The sequence below is a fragment of the Pangasianodon hypophthalmus genome, chromosome 5 (assembly GCF_027358585.1).
Source record: "Pangasianodon hypophthalmus isolate fPanHyp1 chromosome 5, fPanHyp1.pri, whole genome shotgun sequence".
NCBI classification, from domain to species: Eukaryota; Metazoa; Chordata; class Actinopteri; order Siluriformes; family Pangasiidae; genus Pangasianodon; species Pangasianodon hypophthalmus.
Genome location: NC_069714.1, coordinates 32,459,494 through 32,487,352, shown reverse-complemented (window position 1 = coordinate 32,487,352; position 27,859 = coordinate 32,459,494). Strand labels below are relative to the sequence as shown.

The window sequence follows — 27,859 nt, the reverse complement described above, 5'->3', positions numbered from 1 at the left end:
ACTTAAACACTGAGATGGTGTATGAGTCCTGAACACTATTAGGAAGGGTGTTCCATAACAAAAGCAGATGGGTGAAGCAGATTAGAGCTCTGGGCTGAATAGGGTCTGGAGTTCGGAAGCAGGAAGCAGGTTGGGGAAATGAACCGGGGCTGGACAGAGCAGGAACTAACTGGCAATGGGCGGGTGAAGGCGTGATCCTAGAGGCACACAGAGAAGACAGGGTAAGTAATATTATAACAAGACACAGGGAAACCGAGAATACATAAAACACGAGTACGTCTGGTGGTTACTGCACTGAGAACCGGAACAATCTGGTGAAGAATGGCTGGAAAAAACTGGGGTAGATATACTCTGTGGGGTTGATGAATCGATAGGCACCAGGTATAATCTCTGGAATGATCTGAAAGGCGCTAACTGGAAAGCTCTTCCCAGCCGTCTACACACATGCACACACACACACACACACACACATACACAAAAGACGCGCTGGAGACGCGTGGGAGAGAAACACAGGGAAACACACAACCAGCCATAGTCATGATAGTTTATGCACCTAGTGGAACAGAGATAGCAAAAGCACGAACTAGTTTTTCTGCATCATGTAGTGATATCATATATCTTATTTTAGCAATATTTCTGAGATGAAAGAAGGCTATCCTAGAAAATGATAGATACTCCCTCAGTTAATCATCTGGTGCCTCATAGCTGTGTGTTTACATAGAGTAAGTGGCAACTTTTTCATTTTAAATCCACCAAGCTTTCAGTGTCATGGAGATTGGTTAAGAAGCGTGTTGTTTTACTGACGTAATGAAAAACTGCAGCGCAGGTAATAATTGTTTGGCATTGTGATCATTCCATTTCTAACCAGGGGTTGTTGTTTGCAGTTGTTTTTCAAGGCAATATGTTTGGAACTTGAGTGCTCCTAAACCTCCTTGAGGTTTGCTTTGCTGTACAGTTGCTAGTTAATTCTTAGTTTCTTGTCTATCCAGTAAAATGTGTTTACACTAGAGTGAACTGATTGCTAGAGGTTTTAATTTCTATAACTGAGATTAGATAGTTAACTTTAGATAATAATGACATTTTTATAGTTGTTGCTTTGCCAGTTAAAGTGATTGGTAGGTTCATCCCCACTGCAGATCATTTTATTTTTAACAGTGGTGTGCAATTACAATGAAATAGGTCTAAGAGTTTGAGGGAAATGAGGGGATAATTTGATTTGGCTGGGTCTTGTAAATAGAGTAGTATATTGTCTGCATTACTGATTTTATGCATTGTACTGTTATTTTAATAGCTGTAATACAGTAAGACTGTCTTATTGCTGCAGTGAGTAATTTTGAGAAGATAGCAAATAGTGATTTTCGTTTAACATCAAGTGACTTTTATAAATTGTGGTGAGATTGTTTGCCAAAAGTGTTGATAAAATTCTTCCAGAAATTCATTCGGTCCTGGGGCCTCTTTTAAAAAGCACAAAAATGGGTCTGGAATGTGCGTACGCAACCTCCTATGCAGAAACGGGGAGTTATAAGAAATACTTATGGGAAATTGGGCGTATATTTATGGAAACCACCAGTAACATTTTAGAAACAGTGGGAATTAGCGACAACCTGTGGATATGTAGGGAATTACAGCTAAATGTGCAAATCACTGCTTTGGCACTTTACACTTCATATTAAATTACGCAACTCCATAATAACTGCATACAGGCTGCTTGGACATGAGAAGCAGTAAAGCAACCTGTATTATTTTTTAGTATTTTTTGTATTTATTTTTGTACACTTTAGTAGATTATTTGTATGGTTAGTTAGTCTTTTTCAATGCATTGATATTTATTGCTCCAATTAACTTTTTGCAGTCTATAGTTTGATTAATCCCCTCTCTGAATGAAATAATCAACTGTTTTGTATTGGTATTAATTCTTTGGGCTTGTCCAGGTTGTAAACAGCTGTGAAGAAATTTCACACATTGGCAGATATAGATAAATAGGCTCGAGAATGATATAAATAATAATTAGCTGAATTAGCTTAGGTAGGGAATATGCCAATCCTTAAGTGCCATCAAGCTACCCGTATCGGTTGGCAAAATGTATTATTTATTTTGATCAGTTAGTGTATTGTTTGTCTTTTAGAGCTTTTAGTTGCTGGCTGAGTGTTTTTGCTTTGTTTCTTTTTAGTAGGTTGCCAAGCATTTTCCTGATTTAATGTTATATGCCAAACTAGTGTATTTGATTTTTTTTGTAGCATGAATTTTCTTTTTTTTATTAATGATATCATTTAGTTGAAGGTGAAGTTTACTCAGTTCTGTTTGAGAAATGTTTTGATTGTAATTACTAAATGTGTGAAATAAGGAGCACAGTGTGTATGTGTGTGTGTGTGTTTTACAAACCTCGCCCTGTCTTCTGTAACTGAAAGTGAAACTCAAAAGCTCCATTCTGTAATGAAGGGAAAAAGAGTTTCAGCAGTAAAAACCCAGGTGAGTATCTAAATCCAAAGCTATAATATGTATACATGCTAAATTTCCCTGGCATGAAGAATAGTTTTGTTAGTTTTAATGATGCAGGTTGTTTTTTTGACTTGATGACATGATAATTCCCTGTAAGTGAACTCTTTGGTGATACAGGGTTTGATTTACAACACCCATGTTGGAGTGAAGTAAACGTGTCCTGCTGTAATCTGGAGAAAGGGACATTACCTCCAATATGAGTGTGTCTGGAATCTGATTCTAAGATTGCTGATCATATCTGAGAACAATTTAGAGAAATCATTCACTGAGAGAAGAAGAAAAAGGACAGTTTTATATGTAGCTTAAGACTAGCATAGCTTTAATGAACCATAGTTAATGAACCATAAAGTAAAGGGCTAAAAGACCTTAAAGCCTAAAAAGTTGTAGCAACTCATTTTTGTTATGGTATACAAACATGATTGAATATATTTTTGTGGATAAATTTTAAAATATGTTAATTTTCCTTTTCTCACCAGTCCATTTCATTGCACAGAGCTTTTGTCTGGGATTTGTTTGTTTTATCATTTCTCTGTGTTATGCGAGTTACTGCTGCTCAGGATGCAACTTTTTAATAGGCTGTGTGCAACACTAATCATCCGTACACAGAATATATTATATTAGCATGTACATTTCTCTTAATCTTTGGCTTTAATAATATCCAGGTTCTAGAATGGGAAAGAGATCAGACTCGCGAAAGCCCAGCTGTGTGTCCATGAAGAGTGACCAGTCGATGGAACAACCGAAGAACTTCAGAGATGAAGACAGTTCTACTAGTCAGAGGTCAGTATGTTGACATGGTTTATTCCTTTTATCACCAAGAAACAATAAGGATGCAAACGCTTGCACTTAACTGTATTTGCACACATAAAAATATTCTCAAATTCAAATCGTGTCCAAAAGTTTTGACAATATTTACACAGGGAAAGTTCCTCGTATTCAGAGTCAGGTTACACAGGAGCTTAAGTAGATTTTCTAGGCGTGGAAATCAGATGATTAAATCACCTGTATGTAGATCACTCCTCCAAGGTTTCCAGATGTTACCTGAGTAGAAGTGTCAGAAATGGGGATTCCCCTTCAGGAACTCGAGCTGCGTCACGAAACGCTATGGGAACGCCCCCGCGTGACCGCGCTCTGAATCACGTGTCTAATCCGTCCAATGGATGGGCGAGATGTCACGGGCGGGGTGACGTAGCGACCCGGAAGCATAAAAGCCCGAGCGGCGAGCCCCGCGTTAGCTTCCTGTTTTCAGCAAGCGCTCTGTGTTTATTGTCTGTCTATTTTTGTCTTTTGGTGTTTTATCGTTGGCATGCCTAAAGCCAAGGTTAAGACTAAGGGCGAGAGCGGGCAGCGCTTCAGGCCGTGTGTTCCTCCCTGTCCGCGATTTATTACGGGCGGGGATACACACAGTCTGTGCGTTGCCTGTTTGGGAGCGGAGCATGTTCAGTCGGCTCTCGAGGGAGCCGGCTGCGCACATTGCGAGCGTTTACCGCTGCGCACTCTCCGCTCCCGCTGGGCTCTCTTTGAGGAGGGAGCCCTCACTAGCGTGCCTCGCGGTGCCGGCCCCGCTTCTGCCGAGGCAGAGCGGCGGTTGCGCTCGTGGGGCTTGCAGATGGACCTGGCGGAGGGAATGGAGACGGGCCCGTCCCTTTCTCCTTCCTCACCCTCCAGGTCCTCTGTCCCCTCCCTGGGCTCGGAAGCACGCTCTGCGGTTTCTTCCCCCCGGGGAGCGGACTCGGTGCTCCACCTATCGTCCTCTGAGGAGGTCGATGTGGAGAGCGTCGACCCTGAGCTGCAGTCTCCTCAATACGGGGAGCTGCTCGAGGTGGTTGCACGGGCAGTCGCTAAGCTTAGCATTGACTGGCCCGCTGAGTCACGGCCTGAGCCTCAGGGCTCTAGACTGGAGGAGCGTTTTTTGCGCAGTAGGCCGCCACCTCCGCCCCGGAGCCTGCCCTTTTTTCCGGACCTCCACACTGAGGTGTCGAGGTCCTGGAATAGGCCATTTTCGGCCCGGTTGTTCAGCCCCACGTCTTCCCATTACGCTAATGTGGCGGGGCTGGACTACTCCGGCTACAGAGCGATGCCCAGGGTTGAACAGACGCTAGCCAGCTATCTGTCCCCTGTTGCTGCATCGTCCCTGAAGGCTCCGGCGTTGCCTACCAAGCCGCTGCGGACCACCTCAGCGCTGGTAGGCAAGGCGTACACGGCAGCAGGTCAGGCCGGTGCGTGTCTGCACACCATGGCGGTGTTACAGGCGTACCAGGCTGACCTGCTTACAGAGCTGGATGAGCAGGGGGAGAGTACGTCTGAGCAGGTAGCTGAGCTCAGGCGGGCCGCTGATCTGTCCCTCCGCGCCACCAAGGAGACCGCCCGTGCTATCGGTCGGTCTATGGCAGTCCTGGTGGCGGCGGAGAGGCATCTCTGGCTGACCCTGTCCGATATGAAAGAGAAGGACAGGGTCGTGCTCATGGACGCCCCGCTTACTCCCTCGGGCCTGTTTGGCGACGCGGTAGACTCCGTCGTCGAGAGATACCAGCAGGCCCGTGCTCAGGCGGCGGCGTTCCAGCGGTTCCTCCCCCGTCGCTCTCTAGCTCGTGGGGCTGCCGGGCGGGGGCAGCCCCCTCCGTGTACGGCCCCCTCCTACAGGGAGGCCCAAAAGCAGAGCGTCGCCTCCCGTGCTCCCCCGAGGCGGGAGCAGGAGTCGCGACGACGCTCTGGGCCCGGCCCTTCGGGCACTAAGGCGGATCTGAGGACCGTCCTCATGTCCAGAAGGGCCGCGGCTAAGAAGCCCTGATGGTTTTGGCCCAGGGCTTCCGAGGGCGGGCCCCTCTGGGGCGACGCGGCGTACACCTCATCTTACGGTGCCCGGGTCCCCCCAGTGCCCTCAGGAGGTCGATCTGCCAACCCTGCCACCTATGGTGCTTCAGGGCGCAGCGGTCTCCGGCGAGCGCCTCTCCCAGTTCTCGCCCGGCAACGTAGCGGGTCTGGGAGGCTCGCGGCCTCTCCTGAGGCCTTTGCAGCGGTTAGCTCATTTCCCCCATGTCGGTTCGCCGCCTCAGGGCACCCAGCTAACCGCTTCTATTACACCAGAGGTCAGTCTCGAGAGACTGATTCCCTTAGTGAGCTTTCTGGCAGCGTGGAAACTTCTGCCGAATGTGTCTCATTGGGTCCTGCGTACTGTAGAAAGAGGCTACCGAATTCAGTTCGGCTCGCCTCCACCTCATTTTTCTGGGGTTCTTCCCACTGTGGTGGGTCCCGAGCAGGCTCTGGTATTGGAGCAGGAAGTACGTACTCTCCTGAGGAAGGAGGCCATCGAGGTGGTCCCTCCTCACGACAGGGAGTCAGGGTTCTACAGCCGGTACTTCATTGTTCCCAAGAAGGGGGGAGGGCTGCGTCCCATTTTGGACTTGCGGCAATTGAACCTCTCAGTCGCTCGACTGAAGTTCAGGATGCTTATGGTCACTCAGGTCGTGTCTCAGATCAGGTCCGAGGACTGGTTCGTCACGATCGACCTAAAAGATGCGTATTTCCACATCTCCATCCTTCCCCCGCACAGGAAGTTCCTGAGGTTCGCTTTCGGGGGCGAAGCTTACCAGTATCGGGTTCTTCCCTTCGGCCTAGCACTCTCACCCCGCACCTTCACGAAGTGCGTGGATGCTGCCCTGGCTCCTATGCGACTACAGGGCATCCGCATACTGAACTATATCGACGACTGGTTGATTTTAGCTCATTCAGAGCAGATGGCGGCTCGGCATCGAGATGCCGTTCTCGCCCATATGAAGGAACTGGGGTTAAGACTAAACGCCGAGAAAAGCGTGCTTTCTCCAGCTCAGAGAACCGCTTATCTAGGCGTCGTGTGGGATTCGACCACGATGCAGGCACGTTTGTCTCCTGCTCGGATCGAGTCGGTCCTCACAGCGGTCGCGAGAGTGAAAGTAGGCCGGTCACTCACTGTAAAGCAGTTTCAGAGACTGCTGGGCCTATTGGCAGCTGCGTCCAACGTGATACCGTTTGGCCTGCTGCACATGAGACCCCTACAGTGGTGGCTCAAGACCAGGGGTTTTTTCCGAAACAGAGGAAACCCGCTCCGCATGATCAAGGTCACGCGACGATGCCGCCGTGCCTTAGCTGTGTGGAGAGAACCTGGGTTCTTGTCTCAGGGCCCGGTCCTGGGAGCTCCTGGTCGCCGCGTAGTGCTAGCGACGGATGCGTCCCTCACCGGATGGGGAGCGGTCATGAGTGGCCGTCCTGCCCGTGGTCTGTGGAGCGGCCGCCATCTCACTTGGCACATCAACCGCCTGGAGATGCTGGCCGTGTTTCTAGCTCTGAAACACTTTCTCCCAGACCTAAGAGGCCGCCACGTGTTGGTGCACACCGACAACACGACGGTGGTCTCTTACATCAACCGCCAGGGAGGTCTGCGTTCGCGCTCCCTTTACAGGCTGGCGCTCCAGATCCTTGTGTGGTCCCAAGGGAACCTCCTCTCATTGAGAGCGGCCTACATCCCTGGTCATCTCAACGTGGGAGCGGACGCCCTGTCGAGGCAGGGGCCGGTGCCCGGGGAATGGAGACTCCACCCCGAGGTGGTGGAGCTCATATGGCGTATGTTCGGCAGAGCCCAGGTGGATCTGTTTGCGACGCAGGAGACGTCGCACTGTCCCCTTTGGTTCTCTCTGATTCATCCAGCTCCTCTTGGACTGGATGCCATGGTACAGCCGTGGCCGAGGCTGCGTCTGTACGCCTTTCCTCCGGTCGCTCTGCTCCCGGGAGTTCTGGAGAGAGTGCGCCGGGACGGAATTCGTCTACTGTTAGTAGCCCCGTTCTGGCCGGGCCGAGTATGGTTCTCGGACCTGAGTTCCCTCCTAGACGGCTCCCCTTGGGAGATTCCGATCAGGAGGGATCTCCTCTCACAGGCGGGGGGCCATCTTCACCCCCGCCCGGAGCTGTGGAAGCTGTGGGTGTGGCCTCTGAGGGGGCACAACTCCGCGCTTCCGGTCTCTCAACCGAGGTTGTGGAGACCATCCTCCAGTCCAGAGCTCCCTCTACGAGGAAACTGTACGCCCTGAAGTGGAAACTTTTCACTTCCTGGTGCGGAGACCGCCGGCTTGACCCTGTTCACTTGCAGGCCCGCCTCTCCGCGGGACTGACCCACTCCACCCTGAAGGTGTACGTGGCGGCTATTGTGGCCTGCCACGCCCCTCTCGATGGCCAGTCAGTGGGCAGGCACCCCTGGGTGACACGTTTCCTCCGCGGTGCGCTGAGGATCAGACCTCCAGCTCGATCTCGGGTCCCCTCGTGGGACCTGGCCGTGGTTTTAGAGGCTCTCTGCAAACCCCCCTTTGAGCCCATAGAGGAGATTTCGGACCGTCTTCTGACGTTGAAAACTGCCTTTCTCTTGGCAATTTCCTCTCTTAGGAGAGTGGGGGATCTTCAGGCCCTCTCGGTGGCCCCTTCCTATTTAGACTTTGCGCCTGGTTTGGCCAAAGCATTCTTGTACCCCCGAGCGGGGTACGTACCGAAAGTCCCCTCCTCGGCACCACGGCCGGTCATGCTGCAGGCTTTCTGTCCTCCTCCCTTTAGGGAGCCCGACCATCGGAAGCTCAATTGTACGTCCACAGAACTGCCCTGTGGAGAAAGGCGGACCAGTTGCTTGTTTGCTTTGGTCCCCCTAAGAGGGGTTTTCCTGCTTCTAAGCAGACCCTCAGCCGGTGGATTGTAGAATCCATTTCTCTGGCTTTCGAGTCCTCTGGTCTCCCCAGTACCCTGGGGGTCAAGGCTCACTCTACCCGAGCGGTGGCGGCCTCTAAGGCCTTTCTGGCAGGTGTGTCCTTACAGGACATCTGCAACGCGGCGGGATGGTCCACGCCCCTGACCTTTGCTAGGTTTTATGACCTAGATACCCGAGCCACTCCCGGCTCCTCTGTCCTTGTGCCTTAGGCTTGCCTCCTCCTGGAGGCAGGGACTTGTAAGTCTGGCAGCGTGGGTATACTCGTTCCCATAGCGTTTCGTGACGCAGCTCGAGTTCCTGAAGGGGAACGTCTCCAGGTTACGTGTGTAACCATGGTTCCCCGAGGGAACGAGACGCTGCGTCTCGGTGCCACACTTCCGGCGTCCCTGCGGCGCTTGCTTCATTTTCCAGTAAGCTAACGCGGGGCTCGCCGCTCGGGCTTTTATGCTTCCGGGTCGCTACGTCACCCCGCCCGTGACGTCTCGCCCATCCATTGGATGGATTAGACACGTGATTCAGAGCGCGGTCACGCGGGGGCGTTCCCATAGCGTTTCGTGACGCAGCGTCTCGTTCCCTCGGGGAACCATGGTTACATACGTAACCTGGAGACGTTTTTCCATAGTGTCATTTGGCAGCACATGCTATTATTATTTCTTATAATCACATGCTGACAGTTAATTGTGAAGGTCATGAATTTGCAATGTGCGTGGAATATAGACAATTTCATCATGCATTTAATTCACTATTTTTATTTGTAGAATTAATAAAATAATGCCATTTTAAAAAATAATTTGATGCACTGTCCTGTAAATAAAACATGCCCACAGTTTGCATGATAAGATGAACGAGCACTAATACTACACTTACAACTCACTTTAAGTGAATGGGATATATCTTACAGTGGATATAGAAGTTTACACACCCCTGTTACAATTGTAGGTTTTTGTGATGTAAAAAATGAAACCAAGATAAATAATGTCAGAACTTTTTCCACCCTCAGTGTGAAATTACAAAGTATAAAAATTAAGTGAAAAACAATCAGAAATATTGTTGGGAAAAATAGGAAGAATAAAAAACTTACAGTAACCTGGTTGCATAAGTATACACACCCTTTTATAATTGGGGTGTGTCTGTGTTCAGAATGAACCAATCACATTCAGTCTCATGTTCAAAAGTAATTATCATACAGCTGTCAATGAAATTATTCTGATTAACCCTGAATAAAGACCAGCTGTTTCTCTAGGATTTTCTTCACATCTTCTTGGTTTCATCCGACTGAAGCCATGATCCATAAAGAGCTTATAAAGCCTGTACAAGGTCTCACTGTGGAGATCAGGAGAGGGGTATAAAACAATTTCCAAAACATTAGATGAACCATGGAACACTGTAAAGGCCATCATCAACAACTGGAGAAATTTTAGCACCACAGTGACATCACCAAGAGCAGGACGTCCGTCCAAAATTTAAAAAAGGACAAGACAAAAACTTACCAGGGAGACTGATAAGAGACTGATGATTATGATCTGATGAAACCAATTCCAAAAGGTATGTTTGATGCAAAAAAAAAAACTGGGGCTTTTATCAAGATGGAGGGAACCATGAGTAGCTACAAATACCAGTCAATTTTAGCGCAAAACCTTCAGCTGTCTGCTAGTGAGCTGAAGATGAAAAGGAATTTCCCCTTTCAGCATGACAGCATGTGTGGGCAGTGGTAGTTCAGTGGTTAAGATGTTGGACTACTGATCTGAAGGTCATGAGTTCAATCCCCACCACTGCCAGGCTACCACTGCTGGGCCCTTGAGCAAGGCCCTTAACCCTCAACTGCTCAGATGTATAAAAAATGAGATTAAATGTAAGTCGCTCTGGATAAGGGTGTCTGCCAAATGCCATGAATGTAAATGTACAACGACCCAAAGCACACATTGACATCAACAAAGGAATGCCTTCACCAAAAGAAGGTCAGTGTTTTTGAATGGCCCAGCCAGAGTCCAGACCTGAATCCAACTAAAAATCTAACAGTTTGAAGGATCTGGAATGTTTTTGCAAGAATGAATGAGAAAACATTGCCAAGTCAAGATGTGCTGATAGACTCTTAGCCAAAAAGACTGAGTGGTGTAATAACATCAAAAGCTGCTTCAGCAATGTATAGTGGTGTGTAAACTTATGCAACTAGGTTATTGTACATTTTTTATTTTTCTTTTTTCCCTAAAAATGTTTCTGATTTTTTTTCACTTAATTTTTATACATTCTAATTTCACATTGAGGGTGGAATAAGTTCTGACATGATTTATCTTGGTTTTGTTTTCTTCATCACAAAAACCTGCCATTTTAACAGGGGTGTGTAAACTTTTATATCAATTGTAAAGGAAGATCAATTAATTATCAATTAATAAAGATTGTATTTTTGTCTTTAACTCTTTTTACCAGAGGCCAAAAAATTGAATTTTTGAATGGTTTGCCCACCAGGGGGCTCACACTCCTCCCCTTTCCCAGCAGAGTTGCAATTTTCTAGGCTCCCGTTTAAGATTAGGAAACTCAACTGTGTGTAGTATACGCCTCTGCGGTTGGCAGATTTTTCTTCATGTGAAACAGGGTGCTGCAGACTGGCAGTGAGGAAAACTGGTTTCCTGATGGCTGCAGTCCCTGAGCTGGAGGGTCTGTGGTGCTGCAGAAGAACATTTACACCTGGGAAATTAATGAGAATATAATAGTATTAATTCATTCATTACAACAACTTGTTTTTAAATATACAAGTGTCAGTTTGAAAATCCTGATATCAGACTATAATGATATAGTGAGTATGGTGTTAAATATCATTCTTTGTATTTATTAGTGTGTTGAGCTATGGATATACAGTATATAGTCCATATTACATGATGCATTTTGTTTGTTTACAGACCAGAAAAAGTGATCTTAAAAAGGCAGAAGTCAGACACCCTCAGTCGAAATCAGCTGGAGTCCATATTTAAGGTGTGAAATTAAACTTTAAGAAAAAAAAGGCTGTAATTATGTCCTTTAGTATTGTTTCAGTTTATTGCAGGTTTCTGTATTTTTATGATAACGATGATTTGCTATTTTATTAATGTGCAGCAGCATCATGGGAAAATCAAACAGAATTACAGTTTTAACTTAGATATAAAATAAATGCAATTCTTACTTTGTAAGTTCATATTATATAATTCTGTTACTGTGTATTTCTAAGTAGAAGCTTGAGGAAAAAGTGATCACTCTGATAAAAAATGAGCTGAAATCATTTAAGAAGCTCCTGAGTCCAGATTACCCAGCATGCACTGAGAGGGAGGTGGAGCATGTGGAGGATCTGCACAGTGTCAGAGATGGAGCGCTGAAGATCACACTGCACGTCCTGAAGGACATGAACCATACAGATCTCGCTAACACACTACAGACTAGTAAGACCTCATGGGATTATTCCATCACTTTAACTTTAGAAAAAGGACAATGGCTCATGATTATCATACTCACAAGGTTTGATCGAAGATCCTAATGAATACAGTGATGTAACCTTTTGGGATCTGATATTAGCTCAGTACTTTGATAGTATATCTTATAAATATGGGCCTCTGGGTATGAACAAGTCAATATCTAATAGGGATCAAAATGGAGTTGAATATTAAGTTGTATTTTGTGACCTGTAATCAAACCATAAAGTATTATTATATTCTTCTCTTTATTAGAGCTCATATATCAAGGAAAACTCAAATCCAACCTGAGAGAGAAGTATAAAAGAATTAATGAAGGAATCTCACATCATGGAAGCTCAGCTCTTCTGAATGAGATCTACACAGATCTCTACATCACAGAGGGTTGGAGTGGAGACGTCAATAATGAACATGAGGTGAGACAGATTGAGACAGCGTCCAGGAGACCAGCAACACAGGAGACACCCACCAAATGTAATGATCTCTTTAAAGACAAGTCCATCAGAAGTGTCCTGACTAAAGGAGTTGCTGGAATTGGAAAAACAGTCTCTGTGCAGAAGTTCATTCTGGACTGGGCTGAAGGAAAAGCAAATCAGGACGTCTTCTTCATGTTTCCACTTCCCTTTAGAGAGCTGAATCTGATGAAGCAGAAAAATCTCAATCTGATGAATCTTCTTCATCACTTTTTCCCAGAAATTAAAGAATTAACATCAATAGACTGTGACTCCTACAAAGTGGTGTTGATCTTTGATGGTCTGGATGAGTGTCGACTTCCTCTAAATTTCCAGAACAATGAGAGATTGTGTGATGTGACAGAGTCAGCCTCAGTAGATGTGATGCTGACAAACCTCATCAAGGGGAATCTGCTTCCCTCTGCTCTCCTCTGGATAACCTCTCGACCAGGAGCAGCCAATCAGATCCCTCCTGAGTGTGTAAACCAGGTAACAGAGGTACGAGGGTTCAGTGATCCTCAGAAAGAGGAGTACTTCAGGAAGAGGATCAGTGATCAGAGCCTGGCCAGTAAAATCATCACACACATGAAGTCTTCAAGAAGCCTCTACATCATGTGCCACATCCCAGTCTTCTGCTGGATCTCAGCCACTGTTCTAGAGAGAATGTTGTGTGAAGCAGAGAGTGGAGAGATCCCCAAGACTCTGACTCAAATGTTCACACACTTCCTGATCTTTCAGATCAAACACAAGGACCAAAAGTACCATCGGAAGTGTGACTCTGATCCTCAGCAGACCAGAGAGAGTATCCTGGCACTGGGAAAACTGGCTTTCCAACAGCTGGAGAAAGGAAACCTGATCTTCTATGAGGAAGACCTGAGAGAGTGTGGCATTGATATCAGAGAAGTGTCAGTGTACTCAGGAGTGTGTACCCAAATCTTCAGAGAGGAGTTTGGGCTTCACCTGGGGAAGGTGTTCAGCTTTGTACATCTGAGTGTTCAGGAGTTTCTGGCCGCTTTATACGCATTTCTCTCCTTTGTCTTGAAAAAGAGAAATGTGTTTGTGGAGCAAAGGACTAGAATTTTCCATAGCTTCAGAAATCGAAAGGTGTATGCCTTCCTGAAGAGTTCAGTGGACAAGGCCTTACAGAGTGAGAATGGACACCTGGACCTGTTCCTCCGTTTCCTTCTGGGTCTCTCACTGGAGTCCAATCAGACTCTCTTACAAGACCTCCTGCCTCAAACAAGAAGCAGCTCTCAACGCAAACAGAAAACAGTCGAGTATATCAAGGAGAAGATCAGGGAGAATCCATCTCCAGAGAAATCCATCAATCTGTTCCACTGTCTGAATGAACTGAATGATCGTTCTCTAGTGCAAGAAGTACAACATTACCTGAACAGAACAGATAACAGTCGTCTCAGTGGAGTCAGACTCTCTCCTGCTCAGTGGTCCGCTCTGGTGTTTGTAATTCTGAACTCAGAAGAAGAGCTGGATGTATTTGATTTGAGTAAATATGACAGATCAGATGAGTGTCTTCTGAGGCTGCTGCCAGTCGTTAAAGCCTCCAGAAAAGCTGTGTGAGTATGTTTATTCAAAAATGTATTATTGCAGTGTTTGTTTTTAATGTAACATGTATGTAATGTAATGTAACTTTTAGGTTTACATTTAAACATTTTCTTTTCTTTATTAGATTATCACATATCACTCTTATGGATAAAAGTTTTGGGTAATTTACTGCACTGCAGTGGAGAGTTTATAATTTATATTTTGCACCCATAGAAAGAGAGATTAGGATCAAGGCATTTAAAATATGTCTGTGCATTACAGTGTTTAATCAGAAACTTATTTGGTCTGTAAGTAAATGGAGGTATTCACCTCGATAATTTTGCATATGTGGAATGGGGAACAAACTATGAGGAAAAAGGACTTCTTAAAAATTGTTGAAAAAGTGAAAGAATTTATTCCAGTGAAGCAGACCCAGACCAAGAACCCAACATTTACAATATATATGTCTGAATTAAACCACATATGCAAAAATTTGGTATCCTTTTGGCTGAAATAGTCATATTAATCCTGGTCCTGTTCCCATAATATGATTTGCATAACTCCCTGGAGTGCATGTGATGCCAGACACGAAGACCTTTCTTTTTTGCTATGATGATTGGGGCATTTGCTCATGATGTGGAAGAGAGGAACTCGGAGAAACACCAAATCAAAACTCCACATTTCTGGAAGACGCTGCAATTCCCTATAAAACCATTAGTAAATTACTAGTCAAATCAAGTCAACTTTATTTATATAGTACATTTAATAGACAAGTGTTGGCCAAAGTGCTGTACATCATCTCAGCTAAATCCAGGCATTAATGAAATAAACTAAAATTAAATAAATGAATAAAATAATAATACAAATAAAACTGAACCAGTAAATCAAAAGAGAAATAAAAACATTAAAAGATAAAATCATGGATTAAAAGACACAACAAAAGAAGACTCAATACTACAGTTCTGAAAAACATTCAAATCCCTGGGCAAATAAATATGTTTTTAGATTGGATTTAAAAATGTCTTAAGTGGGGGATGCCTTTATGGAAAAGGGTAAGCTGTTCCATAATCTCGGAGCTGTGATAGAAAAGGCTTGGTCAACTCTGAACTGCTTGTGTCCATGGAAAAGTTAAAAGCAGTTGGTTAGATGGTAACTCTCTGGAGGTATAGTAAATAACAAAGCCTTGAATGGTACTTGACTGGCAGCCAGTGAAGGGAGGCCAAGACAGGAGAGATGCGTTCCCTCTTTTTGGTGCTGGTCAGGAGCCAAGCAGCAGCATTTTGAACCAGTTGAAGATGGGACAGGGTTGACTGACTGAGTCCTGTGTAGAGAGAATTGCAAAAATCAGTTCAAGAGGAAATGAAAATGAGAATAACAGTCTCCAGATCTTTAAATTACAAGACATGTTTTAATTTGGCAATACTTCTCAGTTTAAAAAAGGTTCCCCTCACAACTGAGTTTAACTGCTTTTTAAATTTCAGAACAGAGTTGAAAATGATACTTTTTGTTTGTATAGCTTTATACATGCACCAATTTGTCACCTACAGTTTTTGTAGAGTCCGGATGACCAAATATAAAGTCTTTTCATCATTTAATTATTCATTATCCATTAAAAAAATCAACAAGAACTTGCAGAGAGCCAATTTCATCAGGTTTCAACAGGAGATAGAACTGTGTGTGTCATCATGTGTGTAAAAATGATAGAAAATATTTTATTTATGGAAAATGGTCCTAAGGGGAAGTGTGTAAAAAAATAATAACATGGGACCCAGGATGGAGCCCTGAGCCCTGACTTTAGAACAGTCCCCTGGATGCCAGCACCACATTTATTGCATTTATGGCATGATTTACTTTCTCAGACGCTGTGAAAATAATATAGATCACTTTCCTGAATCTACAGTTAAAAGTAAATCATTAGATGCTTTGAGGAGCACAGACTCTCTACTATGGTCCGCTCTAATTGGACTGGAGTTTCTCCAAAATATCATTTTCAGTGAGATTTTGAAGTAGCTTAGAGATCTGTCTAAAATGATTGAGAACAGATGGGACTAGACTTGGCTTTTGATAAGATGCTGGATGACTGTGTGTTTAAACAAGAAGGAACAGAACCACTCTCTAGGCAGCTGTTTATTATGGACAGGATGCTGGGAACAACAACATGCAACACATCTCTAATAAGAAGTACAAGTGCTTAATAGTAGTTTGTCAATGCAATATAACAGGAATAAAAAAGTGAACTGGACATATGAACTTTATAATTCATGCATAAGGCATTACTTCATTTTGCCAGCTGCATTTCTCTGTGTGCGTGTGTGTGTGTTGGGGTGAAGCACAGAGTTATGTGGGTATAGTAATACAGAAGTCAGTGTAAATACAGCATAAAGATAGAAACATAATGATATCTGATATATTATCATTTCTCTCCCAGGTTGTGTGGTTGTTATCTGACAGAGGAAAGCTGTAGAGCTCTGTCCTCAGTTCTCGGCTCAAACTCCTCCAGTCTGAGAGAACTGGACCTGAGTGAGAACAATCTGCAGGATTCAGGAGTGAAGCTGCTCTCTGCTGGACTGGAGAATCCACACTGTACACTGGAGACACTGAGGTCAGAGCATCACTTACTCACTGTGGATACAGATCTCTAGATTTTTTTTATTACACAAAAAAATTTTTTGCTTGAAGAGACATACTTCATGTTAAAAGGTCTGTTAGAATTTTCCAACAAGCCAATATTTTGATGTGTAAAAACTAACAAACAGTAAGTTTAGGTTAAGATGTAGCACTAAACTAATCACATGCATTAATAATAGTAATTAGGATTAAGTTGTGTGTGTGTGTCTTGGACTGGAAATGTGTGTAATTTTTCTCCTTCTCTCTCTATAGGCTGTGTAACTGCAGTATTACAGGTGAAGGCTGTGTTTCTCTGACTTCAGCTCTGAAATCAAACCCTTCATCACACCTGAGAGAACTGAACCTGAAATATAATAATCCAGGAGAATCAGGAGTGAAGCAGCTCTCTGATCTACTGAAGGATCCACACTGTAAACTGGAGAAACTACAGTGAGTCATTCAACTGTGTCTCACACACACACACACACACACACACACACATATGCATGTAAGTGTGTATTTTTGTTGCTCTGTCCCTGGTATTTACAAACACTGTAGGAAATCACTGACTTACTGTGTCTTTATAGACACACAAAAGATACACATGCCAGACTGTATTCAGACTCACAAATTTAAGTTCAAAAGTTACATCAATATTTATGTGGGGAAAAGTTCCTCGTATTCAGAGTTGGGTTACGCAGCTACTCGCCTTTAAACCTGAAAGAAAAATAACCAGGGGCATTGTCATGGTTTGGGTCTCTTAGTTCCAGTGAAGGGAAGCTGTAAAGCTACAGCACACAGAAACATTCTATGTGTGCTTCAGACTTTGTGGAAGCACCAGATATGAGTGTGATGCTCAGGGGTGCACATACTTTTGGCATATATGAATAAGAAGATGGAGAACATTGAAATAAGTCTGTTTAATTTAACAATATGGCTTCCACACTTGTTATTCAGTAGCTTATAAAATAATTCAATTCAATTCAATTTTATTTGTATAGCGCTTTTAACAATGGATATTGTCACAAAGCAGCTTTACAGAAATAAATGGATTCACAAAAATATGTTGTAAATAATTGAATTTATCCCTGTGAATTTATCCCTAATGAGCGAGCCAGAGGAGACGGTGGTGAGGAAAAACTCCCCGAGACGATATGAGGAAGAAACCTTGAGAGGAACCAGACTCAAAAGGGAACACATCCTCATCTGGGTGCAACGGATAGTGCGATTATAAATAAATTCCTTCTATTGTGTACTATATGGACAAATAGTGCAATTGTGCAACCAATAAATTCATCACAGTTTTTGTAAGAAGTCCGGCTGGTTAAAATCTATCCACTGTCCACTGATGGAGTCCTGAGTACGAAGCTGCTCATGGCAACTGCAGCCCCAAAGCCACTACAGCAATCGCAGTCCCAAGCCATTACAGTACAGTACAGTACAGCTCCCCATATGTGATCCCCAAGCAGCACCATCTCCACAGTCCACAGGTGGCACCATCCCCAGCAATCCAAACAGTTCTTCAGGCAGTCCATATGGGGCCATCCCCAGCAGCAGCGAGCGAACTCAACCGATGAGAACTCCAACCAGAAGTAGGGCATCAGGATGGGTCAGGCAGCGAGGAGGAGCAGAAGGGGTCAGGATCACTGGCATCTCAGAAGTAGCATGTGTAGCTCGACAAAGAGTGAGAGAGAGAGAGAGATGGAGAGAAAGGAAAAGATTGTTAGGTGAGCTTTTGTCCTCTAATGGTTAAGCACGATGTACTTTGCGTGCAGAGAGCAAGCAGGGACTCCGGCAAGACTAGCTGTGACAGCATAACTAAAAGGGAGAGCCAGAAGCTAACACAGACAGGAGGGCACCCTGGGACATAAAGCAGCAGCCACTCCACCATCGACAAACCTGAGTGAACGTGTGAGAGTGGGGGGGCGACAGCATCCAAACATCCCAGTTCACCACAACACTCTATGCCTGTGAAACCCTCCAGACCTGCCCCTGTACCTAAGAAAACTATTCACAAAAGGCTTGACTAAACAAATATGTTTTCAGCCTTGACTTAAACACTGAGACTGTGTCTGAGCCCCGAACACTAAGTGGAAGGCTGTTCCATAACTGTGGGGCTTTGTAAGAGAAAGCTCTACCCCCAGCTGTAGCACGCATTATTCGAGGTACCAACAAATAGCCTGCACCTTTTGATCTGAGTAGGCGTGACGGATCATAAAAGACCAAAAGTTCGCTCAGGTACTGTGGCGCGAGACCATTTAGCGCTTTATAGGTCAATAGTAGTATTTTATAATCAATGTGAAATTTGATTGGGAGCCAATGCAGTGTGGATAAGATAGGGGTGATGTGATCATATCTTCTGATTCTAGTAAGGACTCTCGCTGCTGCATTCTGGAGTAACTGGAGCTTGTTTGTGCTCCTACTGGAACATCCAGACAGTAAGGCATTACAATAATCCAACCTAGAGGTAACAAAAGCATGAACTAGTTTTTCTGCATCATGTAATGACAATATATTTCTTATTTTAGCAATATTTCTGAGATGAAAGAAAGCAATCCTAGTTATATTATCTACATGAGCTTCAAAAGAAAGACTAGAGTCGATAATCACACCAAGGTCTTTTACTGCTGCACATGATGAAACAGAAAGGCCATCCAGAGTTATTATGTAATCAGAAAGCTTACTTCTAGCTGCATGTGGTCCTAGTACAAGTACTTCTGTCTTGTCAGAATTAAGTAAGAGAAAGTTAATAAGCATCCAGTTTCTAATGTCTTTTACACATTACCATGCTTACGGATAATTTTGCCCAGAGGTAGCATATATAGGAAAAAAGAGCAGTTGGCCTAAAACAGAACCTTGCGAGACACCAAACTTTACCTTAGCATGAGAAGAGAAGTCACCATTTACGTTTACAAACTGATAACGATCAGTCAAATAAGACCTGAGCCAGGAAAGGGCCGTTCCCTTAATGCCTACTACATTTTCTAGTCTATTGAGGAGAACAGCATGATCAATGGTATCAAAAGCTGCACTAAGGTCAAGCAGCACCAGCAAGGAGACACAACCCTGATCAGAGGCCAGTAGTAAGTCATTTACCACTTTAACCAGCGCTGTCTCTGTGCTATGATGAGGCCTAAATCCTGACTGATACGTTTCATGAATGTTATTCCTATGTAAGTGTGAGCATAGCTGCTGTGCTACAACCTTTTCTAGGACCTTGGAGATAAAGGGGAGGTATTGATATTGGTCTATAGTTAGACAGCTGACAGGGGTCAAGGTCAGGTTTTTTAATCAGGGGCTTGATAACTGCTAATTTAAAAGATTTAGGTACATAGCCAATGCTAAGGGAAGAATTGATTATCTTTAAAAGAGGTTTGATTGTTTCAGGAATTATCTGTTTGAGGAAACATGTAGGTAAAGGATCTAGCATACAGGTTGATGATTTTGATGATGAAATTAGTGAAATTAGTTCAGTCTCTTCAAGGGGACTAAAGCGTTGTAGTTGTTTATCTAATATTATCATATTATCATCTACAGGGTTAGTTATAGAACTGTCCGGTTTTAAATTAATAGTCTGAATTTCTAGCCTGACATTTTCAATTTTACCATTGAAAAAATTCATGAAGTCATCGCTGCTATATAATGATTGTGTGCGTGTTTCTGTTGTGGTCTTATTCCTAGTTAATTTTGCTACAGTATTAAATAAGAATCTAGGATTATTTCTGATATCTTCAATTAGGGTGGAGAGATACACTGATCTAGCAGCACTAAGAGCTTTCTTATAGCTCAATAGGCTCTCCTTCCATGCTATTTGAAATACTACCAAGTTAGTTTGACGTCATTTACATTCTAGTTTTCGAGTGGTCTGTTTTAAAGTTCGTGTGTGATCGCTATACCAGGGTGCTAGCTTTTTCTCCCTAATTATTTTTCTTTTAAGTGGAGCTACCTTATCTAGCGAGTTGCAGAACGTTGATTCTAAACATTCAGTTGCCTGGTCAAGTTCTTCGGGATCAGACGGTGATCCAATCATGGTTGATAAATCTGGGAGATTACTGATAAAACTCTGTGCAGTTGTTGACGTGAACGTAGGTTTGACACGGTGACGTGGCAAGGTGCATATATTATGATTAATACACATTTTAAATGAGATGAGGTAATGATCTGAGATAGCTTCAGACTGTGACACTTTGATTGTACTGACTCATTACAGTACTGCACTGTCACTTTAAACATCATTTGTCTCAGGTTTCTTTTATAAGCATAACTGTACTGACACCTTCTACTAAATTCATTCTAGTTGCAACTTTGGACGTTTTGTTTACTGTAATGTCTTATTTTCATTCTAAATGTACTTTTTTGTGAGTATTAAAGCTCTGCTGCCCCTAACAGTTTCCCATACCCTCCTCCCTGCATGCTTCTATTTCCACTTATGACCACTTACGTCCTGTCAGCACTGTATGTCATACATGTATCTTGCATCTCGGATCCAAGAGAAATGTTATTTCATCTTGATGTGTACCGCACACTGTATATGGCTGTGATGACAATAAAGATCTATATGACTTGACTTGAAATCACAATTTTAAAATGTTTAGGATAGCTATTGTACAGTATAAAGGACTGGACATAATATAATTATAATTTTGGATCCACAAAATATAATTTGGGTCCGCTGTGTGTGTGTATTAATGGAGTATTTTTTTCTCCCAGGCTGTGTCAGTGCAACCTCACAGAGAAAAGCTGTAGAGCTCTGTCCTCAGTTCTCAGCTCAGACTCTGAAACTAGTCTGAGAGAACTGGACCTGAATAACAACAATCTGCAGGATTCAGGAGTGATGCTGCTCTCTGCTGGACTGAAGAATCCACACTGTACACTGGAGATACTGAGGTCAGATCTCACACACACACACTTGTGATTAGAACACAAGTAACAAAATAAGGTCCATAAGAGTAAGGTTTTTGTGTTATGGCTGCATGCCCCAAGTACATTCAGAAAGTCTGTCATGGTGTGAAAATCTCTAGTTATTGTTGTCTTTGCACACTAGTATTTGGAAATGTTATGTATTGCAGAATGATAATATAGCTGTAATACAGATAATTTAGTAGGGTGTCCTGGCGCTTACTGGTCCAGATACACCACTTTTCATGCAGTGAATATGACTGCATATACAGTAAGACACACATCATTATTTGGCTCATAGTTGGTTTGGAATTGCCAGACCAAGTTCTCCTTGAAATTTGCCCATGGTTTAAAACTTTGCAATAGAGATAAACTGAAGCTGCACCAGACAACATTCTAACATGATTAACAATAATTGGGATGAAAGCTTGTCCTCATTATAATCACTAAATATACACACTGTCATGGACTTTGAAAGAATGGGAGTACATAAAACTGGATACAGGTGCTCAAAGGATTTAATGAAGGTAAGTGAAAACAACAACAACAAAAATAAAACTCAGAATATTCACAGAAAAAGAAGATAGGAAGATTGGGGAGGTTGGTAAAGGAGGACACACTGGAATGGTGTCAGATATATAGATAGATCACTTTCCCAGAAAGTGAAATTCATACTTGAACAGTTCAGTCTAGTCTGGCACAGGAAGGGGTTCCAAGGTCACTTTTTGTTAACTAACATCGTGTTTCAGCTTGGGCACAGACTGAGCATGAGGAGACATACCACTAAACATCGGTATGAAAAGAGGACCATCTGTATTTTTGTGTGAGCAGTTGTCTGTGTGTGGGTCTGTGAGAGGGCCCGGGATCACTGATAGCAGCTTCCTGAATTTCCCGATCAATATCCAGTGGATGTGATTGACCAGGCAGAGACGTCTAGATGAAGTGACTCCTTGATAGCTAGAATTTCATGATTGCCTACATCATAATTTTGTTCTACAGTAGTGAGCTGGGTGTAGGCCACTGGGTGTAGTTTAGCTGGAGGTCCTAGATGTTGGGATAAGACAGTTCCCATTCCCTCCTCAGAAGCATACACCTCAACCACAAATGGTTGTTCTGGATCTGGCTGATATAGGATAGGCACTGAAGAGAACAGAAGTTTCAATTGAGAGAGTGCTGCCACAGCTGCTAGTGACCAGGATAGCCTGCGTGTAGCACCTGAACATTGAAAAAAATTAGCAAATCATAGGAATCTTTGGAGTTCCTTGATGGTTTTAGGCATCAGCCACTACAGCACTGCTTTGACCTTCTCCTCCACGTGCACTCTCTCTGGATTCATGATATATTCTAGAAAAGGGACAGATGTTAAATATAATTGACACTTCTCCAACTTCACATGCACTCTATGTTTCAGACACCTTGTCAATACTGTCCTCACATGACTGACTTGCTCCTACATGGTAGATGAGTAGACTTAGACGTCATCAATATAGGCCATGATGAATGGATGGAGCACTTCACAGAAAACATCACTGATAAAAGACTGAAACATGAAGGGAGTATATTAGACAGTCCATATGGCATGATGAGGTTTTTAATGTGTCCAGGTGAGGTATGTAATGGTTAATGATACCCAAGATGGCAGCTATGGTGTTGTGGCATCTTGTCCTATGTCTGTCTTTTTGTGTATTTTTTTTTGACAATGGTGATTCAGTTTAGATTCAGTATTCAAGGGACATGCTTCTCAATATCAGGAGAACTGTACAGGATGATCAGTGCCTGCAGTTTTAACCCAATCCATAGATTTATTAGTGCTGCTCCTGAAGTGTACTCCTGCAGCTCTCCAAGCTGCATGAAAAAGACGGAGAGAGAAGTGTGCTGGAGCACTGGAGAGAGGCCTGCAATCTCCACTCTCCGCAATATTCCTGTCTAACATGTGCTCAATTTGTAACAAGATCAACAAACACAAAATCCTTGCAAGCACAAAAAAGGACTTTTCAGTGACTTCAGTTTACTGCTTCACAAGACATGGCTGAATGACGTGATTCCCAATGCTGTACTGGAATTACCAGGATTTCAACTATACAGAGCAAATTGAGCTGCTGATCTTTGCAATTAGAAAAAAACGGAGGAAGCGTGCACTTCTATATTACTCAAGGCTGGTGAAAAGATGTATCTCAAAAATATGCTCCATCAATATGGAGGTAATGTTTCTCAAATGCGATCCTTTTTACTCACCCCATGAATTTGCATCTGTTATACTGGCTGGGATTTATATTCCCACACTGGCCAATGCTTACCAGACACAACAAGAATTAGCAGACATGGTCACGGTTATTGAAAAAGCACACCCAGACTCTGTAGTAATTATAATGGGTGATTGCACCTATATAACTTTAAGTCTGGATCTCCACTCATTGCACCAGCACATTAAATATGCCACCAGAGAGGGAAAAACTTTGGACCACTGCTATAGTCCCTTGCCACTGCCCATGCACCTCTTGGTTTGTCTGATCACGCTATGATCCAACTCATTCCTGCATAGAGACAGAAACTGAAACTGAGTCTGGGGAAAAAAGCCATAAAGACATGAACTACTGAAGCAATCAAAGTCTACAATCAATAGACGCTTTCATGACTGTAAATACAGACTGATTACCTCAAGATGCAAACCACTGCTAACACTCAAGAGCAGAAAGGCCAGATTAGACTTTGCTTAAAAAAACACTAAAAAAGCCTGTTCAGTTCTGATGCAAGATTAACTTGTACCAGAATGATGGGAAGAGAAGAGTATGGGGAAGGAAAGGAAAGGCTCATGATCCAAAGCATACCACATCATGTGTCAAACATGGTGGAGGCAGTGTTATGGCATGGGCATGTATGGCTGCAAATGGAACTGAGTCACTGGTGTTTATTGATGATGTGACTGCTGACAGAAGCAGCAGGATGAATTCTGAAGCATATAGAGCTACTTTCTGCTCACATTCATTCAAATGCTGCAAAACTGAGAGGACAGTGCTTCACAGTGCAGGTGGATAACAACCCAAAACATACTGTGGAAGCAACTCAAGAGCTTGGAAATGGAATGGTCTTAAATGGCGAGTCAGTCACCTGACCTCAACCCAACTGAGCTGCTTTTCACTTACTGAAGACAAAACTAAAGGCAGAAAAAAACACAAACAAGCAGCAACTGAAGGTGGCTGTAGTAAAGGCCTGGCAAAGCAGCTCCAGGGAGGAATCTCAGCATTTGTTGATGTCCATGGGCTCCAGACTTCAGGCAGTCATTGACTGCAAAGAATTTGCATCCAAGTATTAAAAATAATCCTAATATTTATGATTGTTAGTTTTTCCAATTACTTTTGAGCCTGTGAAAATGGGGGGAGGGGGGAGTCTACACTTCAATCATATCTTTATTGTTTTATTTCACATCCATTGAAAATTGTATTACTGTCCAAATACTTATGGACCTGACTGTATAAGGATGTAAACCTGTGATGTACTGGAGTCCCCTCAGTGGTGTTTTCCACCTCACGCCCAGTGTTTCTGGGATAGACTGAAGATGAATGAATGAATTGAATAATTGATTGATTAAACAATTAATTAATAAGAATGCTAAAATGTAAATAGTAGTTTTTTCCTTCTCCACAGGCTGGAAGGTTGCAGTATTACAGGTGAAGGTTGTGCTGCTCTGGCTTCAGCTCTGAAATCAAATCCTTCATCACACCTGAGAGAACTGAACCTGAAGTATAATCAACTAGGTGCAAAAGAAGTGAAGCAGCTCTCTGAACTACTGAAGGATCCACACTGTAAACTGGAGACACTACTGTGAGTTACTCATTTATTGTCTTTACACACACACACACACACATACACACAAGCAGGCTACAAAAGTCTCACATACTTTACCTTCTCTCAAAGACTTTGTCTAATAAATGTGTATAATAGAAATCATATGTGTTTGTAATATTCAGTGAGCTATGTTTTAATACAGTTTTATTTCTAGTGTGTCTTAAAGATGGTGTAATTATATAGCAGGTTGTAGCTTTAGTTAGATTGTTTTATTGTTTTTTTGTTTATTTGTGATCTCTGTGGTTTATGCAGACAGAAGAAGACACTGTTTCTAAAGTGATTTTATTGCATGTAAAAATTTATCTAGACTTGAGCTAGAATCTAGTTCCTCTTGTGACTCTTGTGTGAGTGAATGTGTGTGTTTTGAGAGAAAGGTATTGAATAATGTTCAGTGTATTGTATAATGTTTTCAGATTTACTGTGTGTATGATACTATTTTGTGTATTATACTTTAAATATAATGCATGTTAATGTCTGATCAATCTGTCCTGTGTTCTCCCTTACAGGATCTGATCTGAGTCTCTCACACACAGAGGAGTTTGATGAGCTCCTACAGAAAAAAATACACACTATGTGATTTTACATGGTGAGCTGTGTGCTTGGGTTCTTATTCGTCAATTCTTTGAACACAGCTGCAGCACAGGACTGTGCTCTTCCCATGACCTCCTGTGCATTATGCATTACAATAATATCCTGCAACTCATCATATGTAAATCAAATCTTAACTTAGCTACAGATTTTTGCTCACTGAATGTAGCTTTAGATGCTGAGGGTCTATATTTTGTCTATATTTTTGTCTGTCATTTATGAGATAAAGTTTAAATCAATTTTAAAGGACATTAAAACTGACTCCGTTGGTAAATGTTACTGTACATAACTGCTATTCTCCACCTTTTTATGATGCTTTGTTCATGGTATTGCATAACCTTTTTATGCCACCCTCTTGGCAGTTTGGGTTGAGATGAAAAGATTAATATGAAACGATAGATCAGAATTTCAGCTTTTATTTCCTGATATTAACATCTAGATGTGTTAAACAACTTAGAACATGGCACATTCAAATAGTGGCAATACAATCTGAATAAATAATAAATCTCACTATTGGCTAAAGACAAAGCCTTACTCCAAAATGAACCTTTAGTTTGTGTTTTGTGTTTCAGCACAGTAAAACTGCAACATAAATTAATCAAGCAGAAAAATATAAATTCTGGATATAAATTTATCCCTAATGAGAAGCGATGATGGCAAGAGCAGCCTAAAGAGAAATGAGATTACTGTGAATTGTACCACATAGAAACCATAAAGATGGCTGTGGATTTTCTTCCTTTGGTAGCCTTAGAACTGCAACAGTTTTGCACTCAAATAGATTTTAAGTTAAAACTATAAAGAATTCAGAAATGAGTTAAAAATAAGAAAAGAAAAAACTATTCACTAAAGGCTTGACTAAACAAATATGTTTTCAGCCGAGACTTAAACACTGAGACTGTGTCTGAGCCCCAAACACTAAGTGGAAGGCTGTTCCATAACTGTGGGGCTTTGTATGAGAAAGCTCTACCCCCAGCTGTAGCCTGCACTATTCGAGGTACCAACAAAGAGCCTGCACCTTTTGATCTGAGTAGGCAGATCATAAAAGACCAAAAGTTCGCTCAGGTACTGTGGCGCGAGACCATTTAGTGCTTTATAGGTCAATAGTAGTATTTTATAATCAATGTGAAATTTGATTGGGAGCCAATGCAGTGTGGATAAGATAGGGGTGATGTGCTCATATCTTCTGGTTCTAGTAAGGACTCTCGCTGCTGCATTCTGGACTAACTGGAGCTTGTTTATGCTCCTACTGGACTCTTCATGTGTGAATTATTTAAATAGCTCAAAATAATATAAGCAATACCTTAGACTGAAGCGTTAAAAAATATTGGCTATTGTTACATATGGTACATTTTGGCCAACACTGGATGAGTTACTTCAAAAGTAAAAGAAATCTATTTAAAATAATACATTATCAAACCCAACAGATTTAACCATTGCTTTGACATTTTAATTTTTCCAGAATGTCTAATGCCTAAAGACAGGATTCTTTACATGGTGCATATTTAATCACATTGTTATACATTCCAATCATTGTCACATGTCTGTATGTGAAGTTCAGCTATAACAAAAATAGCCTTGTTATACGTCCAGTTATGCAACTACAAGTCTAGAATTGTCTGTAATATACAAATGACTCATTTAAGCAATTTACTGAAAATTTACTGCCTGTGTTTATGTTGCCAAATGAAGTCAAACATAAAGACAGTATGTTGAGAAACTTTCCTCCTCTTCTCTGATTCAGCATTCAAGAGTTCAGGAAATCATCTCCCCTGTTTATTCTACTGCTAAACTTTACTGCAATTACACTTTTTTTTTTGTTTTTCCAAAAACCTGATGAAATCATGCATTTTCTCCATTTAGTAGGATATATTATTTCCAAAGATATACAGTGAGCTAAAATGTTTGCACACATTTAAGCCATATACTGTAGATTATATGTTTCTTATTATGAACTCAAAAAAATAGATCATTGGTGTAAATTAATATAATTATGACACACAATTCCATACATTTGAATAGTGTTAACTTAATCTAGGCAAATGGAACACAAGAGCAAAATTCATCTTGACCCAATGAGATCACATCATTTTCATTTGAATTATTTTGTGGAATTTACTTGAAAAAAATTAACTCTTGTTGAGCCAATTAATCCTAACCACTTTATTTAAGCATAACTGGAAATGTTGCTGTTTAACTAAACAACTTTATTTACTTTAAACAAACTTTTAATCTCTGACATTTCCATTAAAATGTATTTGTCT

The 27,859-nt window shown here is 42.5% G+C and overlaps 1 protein-coding gene across 2 annotated transcripts; it reads left to right on the top strand.

Annotated features, from left to right (window-relative positions):
• Window positions 1-38: 38 nt before the first annotated feature.
• Window positions 39-27,852, top strand: LOC117595660 (NACHT, LRR and PYD domains-containing protein 3-like). Of its 2 annotated transcripts, none has more exons than XM_053234543.1 (10): window positions 39-221; window positions 3,162-3,279; window positions 11,122-11,194; window positions 11,430-11,634; window positions 11,920-13,690; window positions 16,087-16,260; window positions 16,539-16,715; window positions 20,976-21,152; window positions 24,810-24,986; window positions 25,517-27,852. In XM_053234543.1, the coding sequence occupies exons 2-10, from the start codon at window positions 3,170-3,172 to the stop codon at window positions 25,521-25,523; spliced, it is 2,871 nt and encodes a 956-aa protein (XP_053090518.1). In that variant the 5' UTR covers window positions 39-221; window positions 3,162-3,169; the 3' UTR covers window positions 25,524-27,852. The 2 variants fall into 2 exon arrangements, with proteins under 2 accessions (XP_053090518.1, XP_053090517.1); XM_053234542.1 differs by lacking the exon at window positions 39-221 and adding an exon at window positions 232-2,469.
• The last annotated feature ends 7 nt before the right edge of the window (window positions 27,853-27,859 follow it).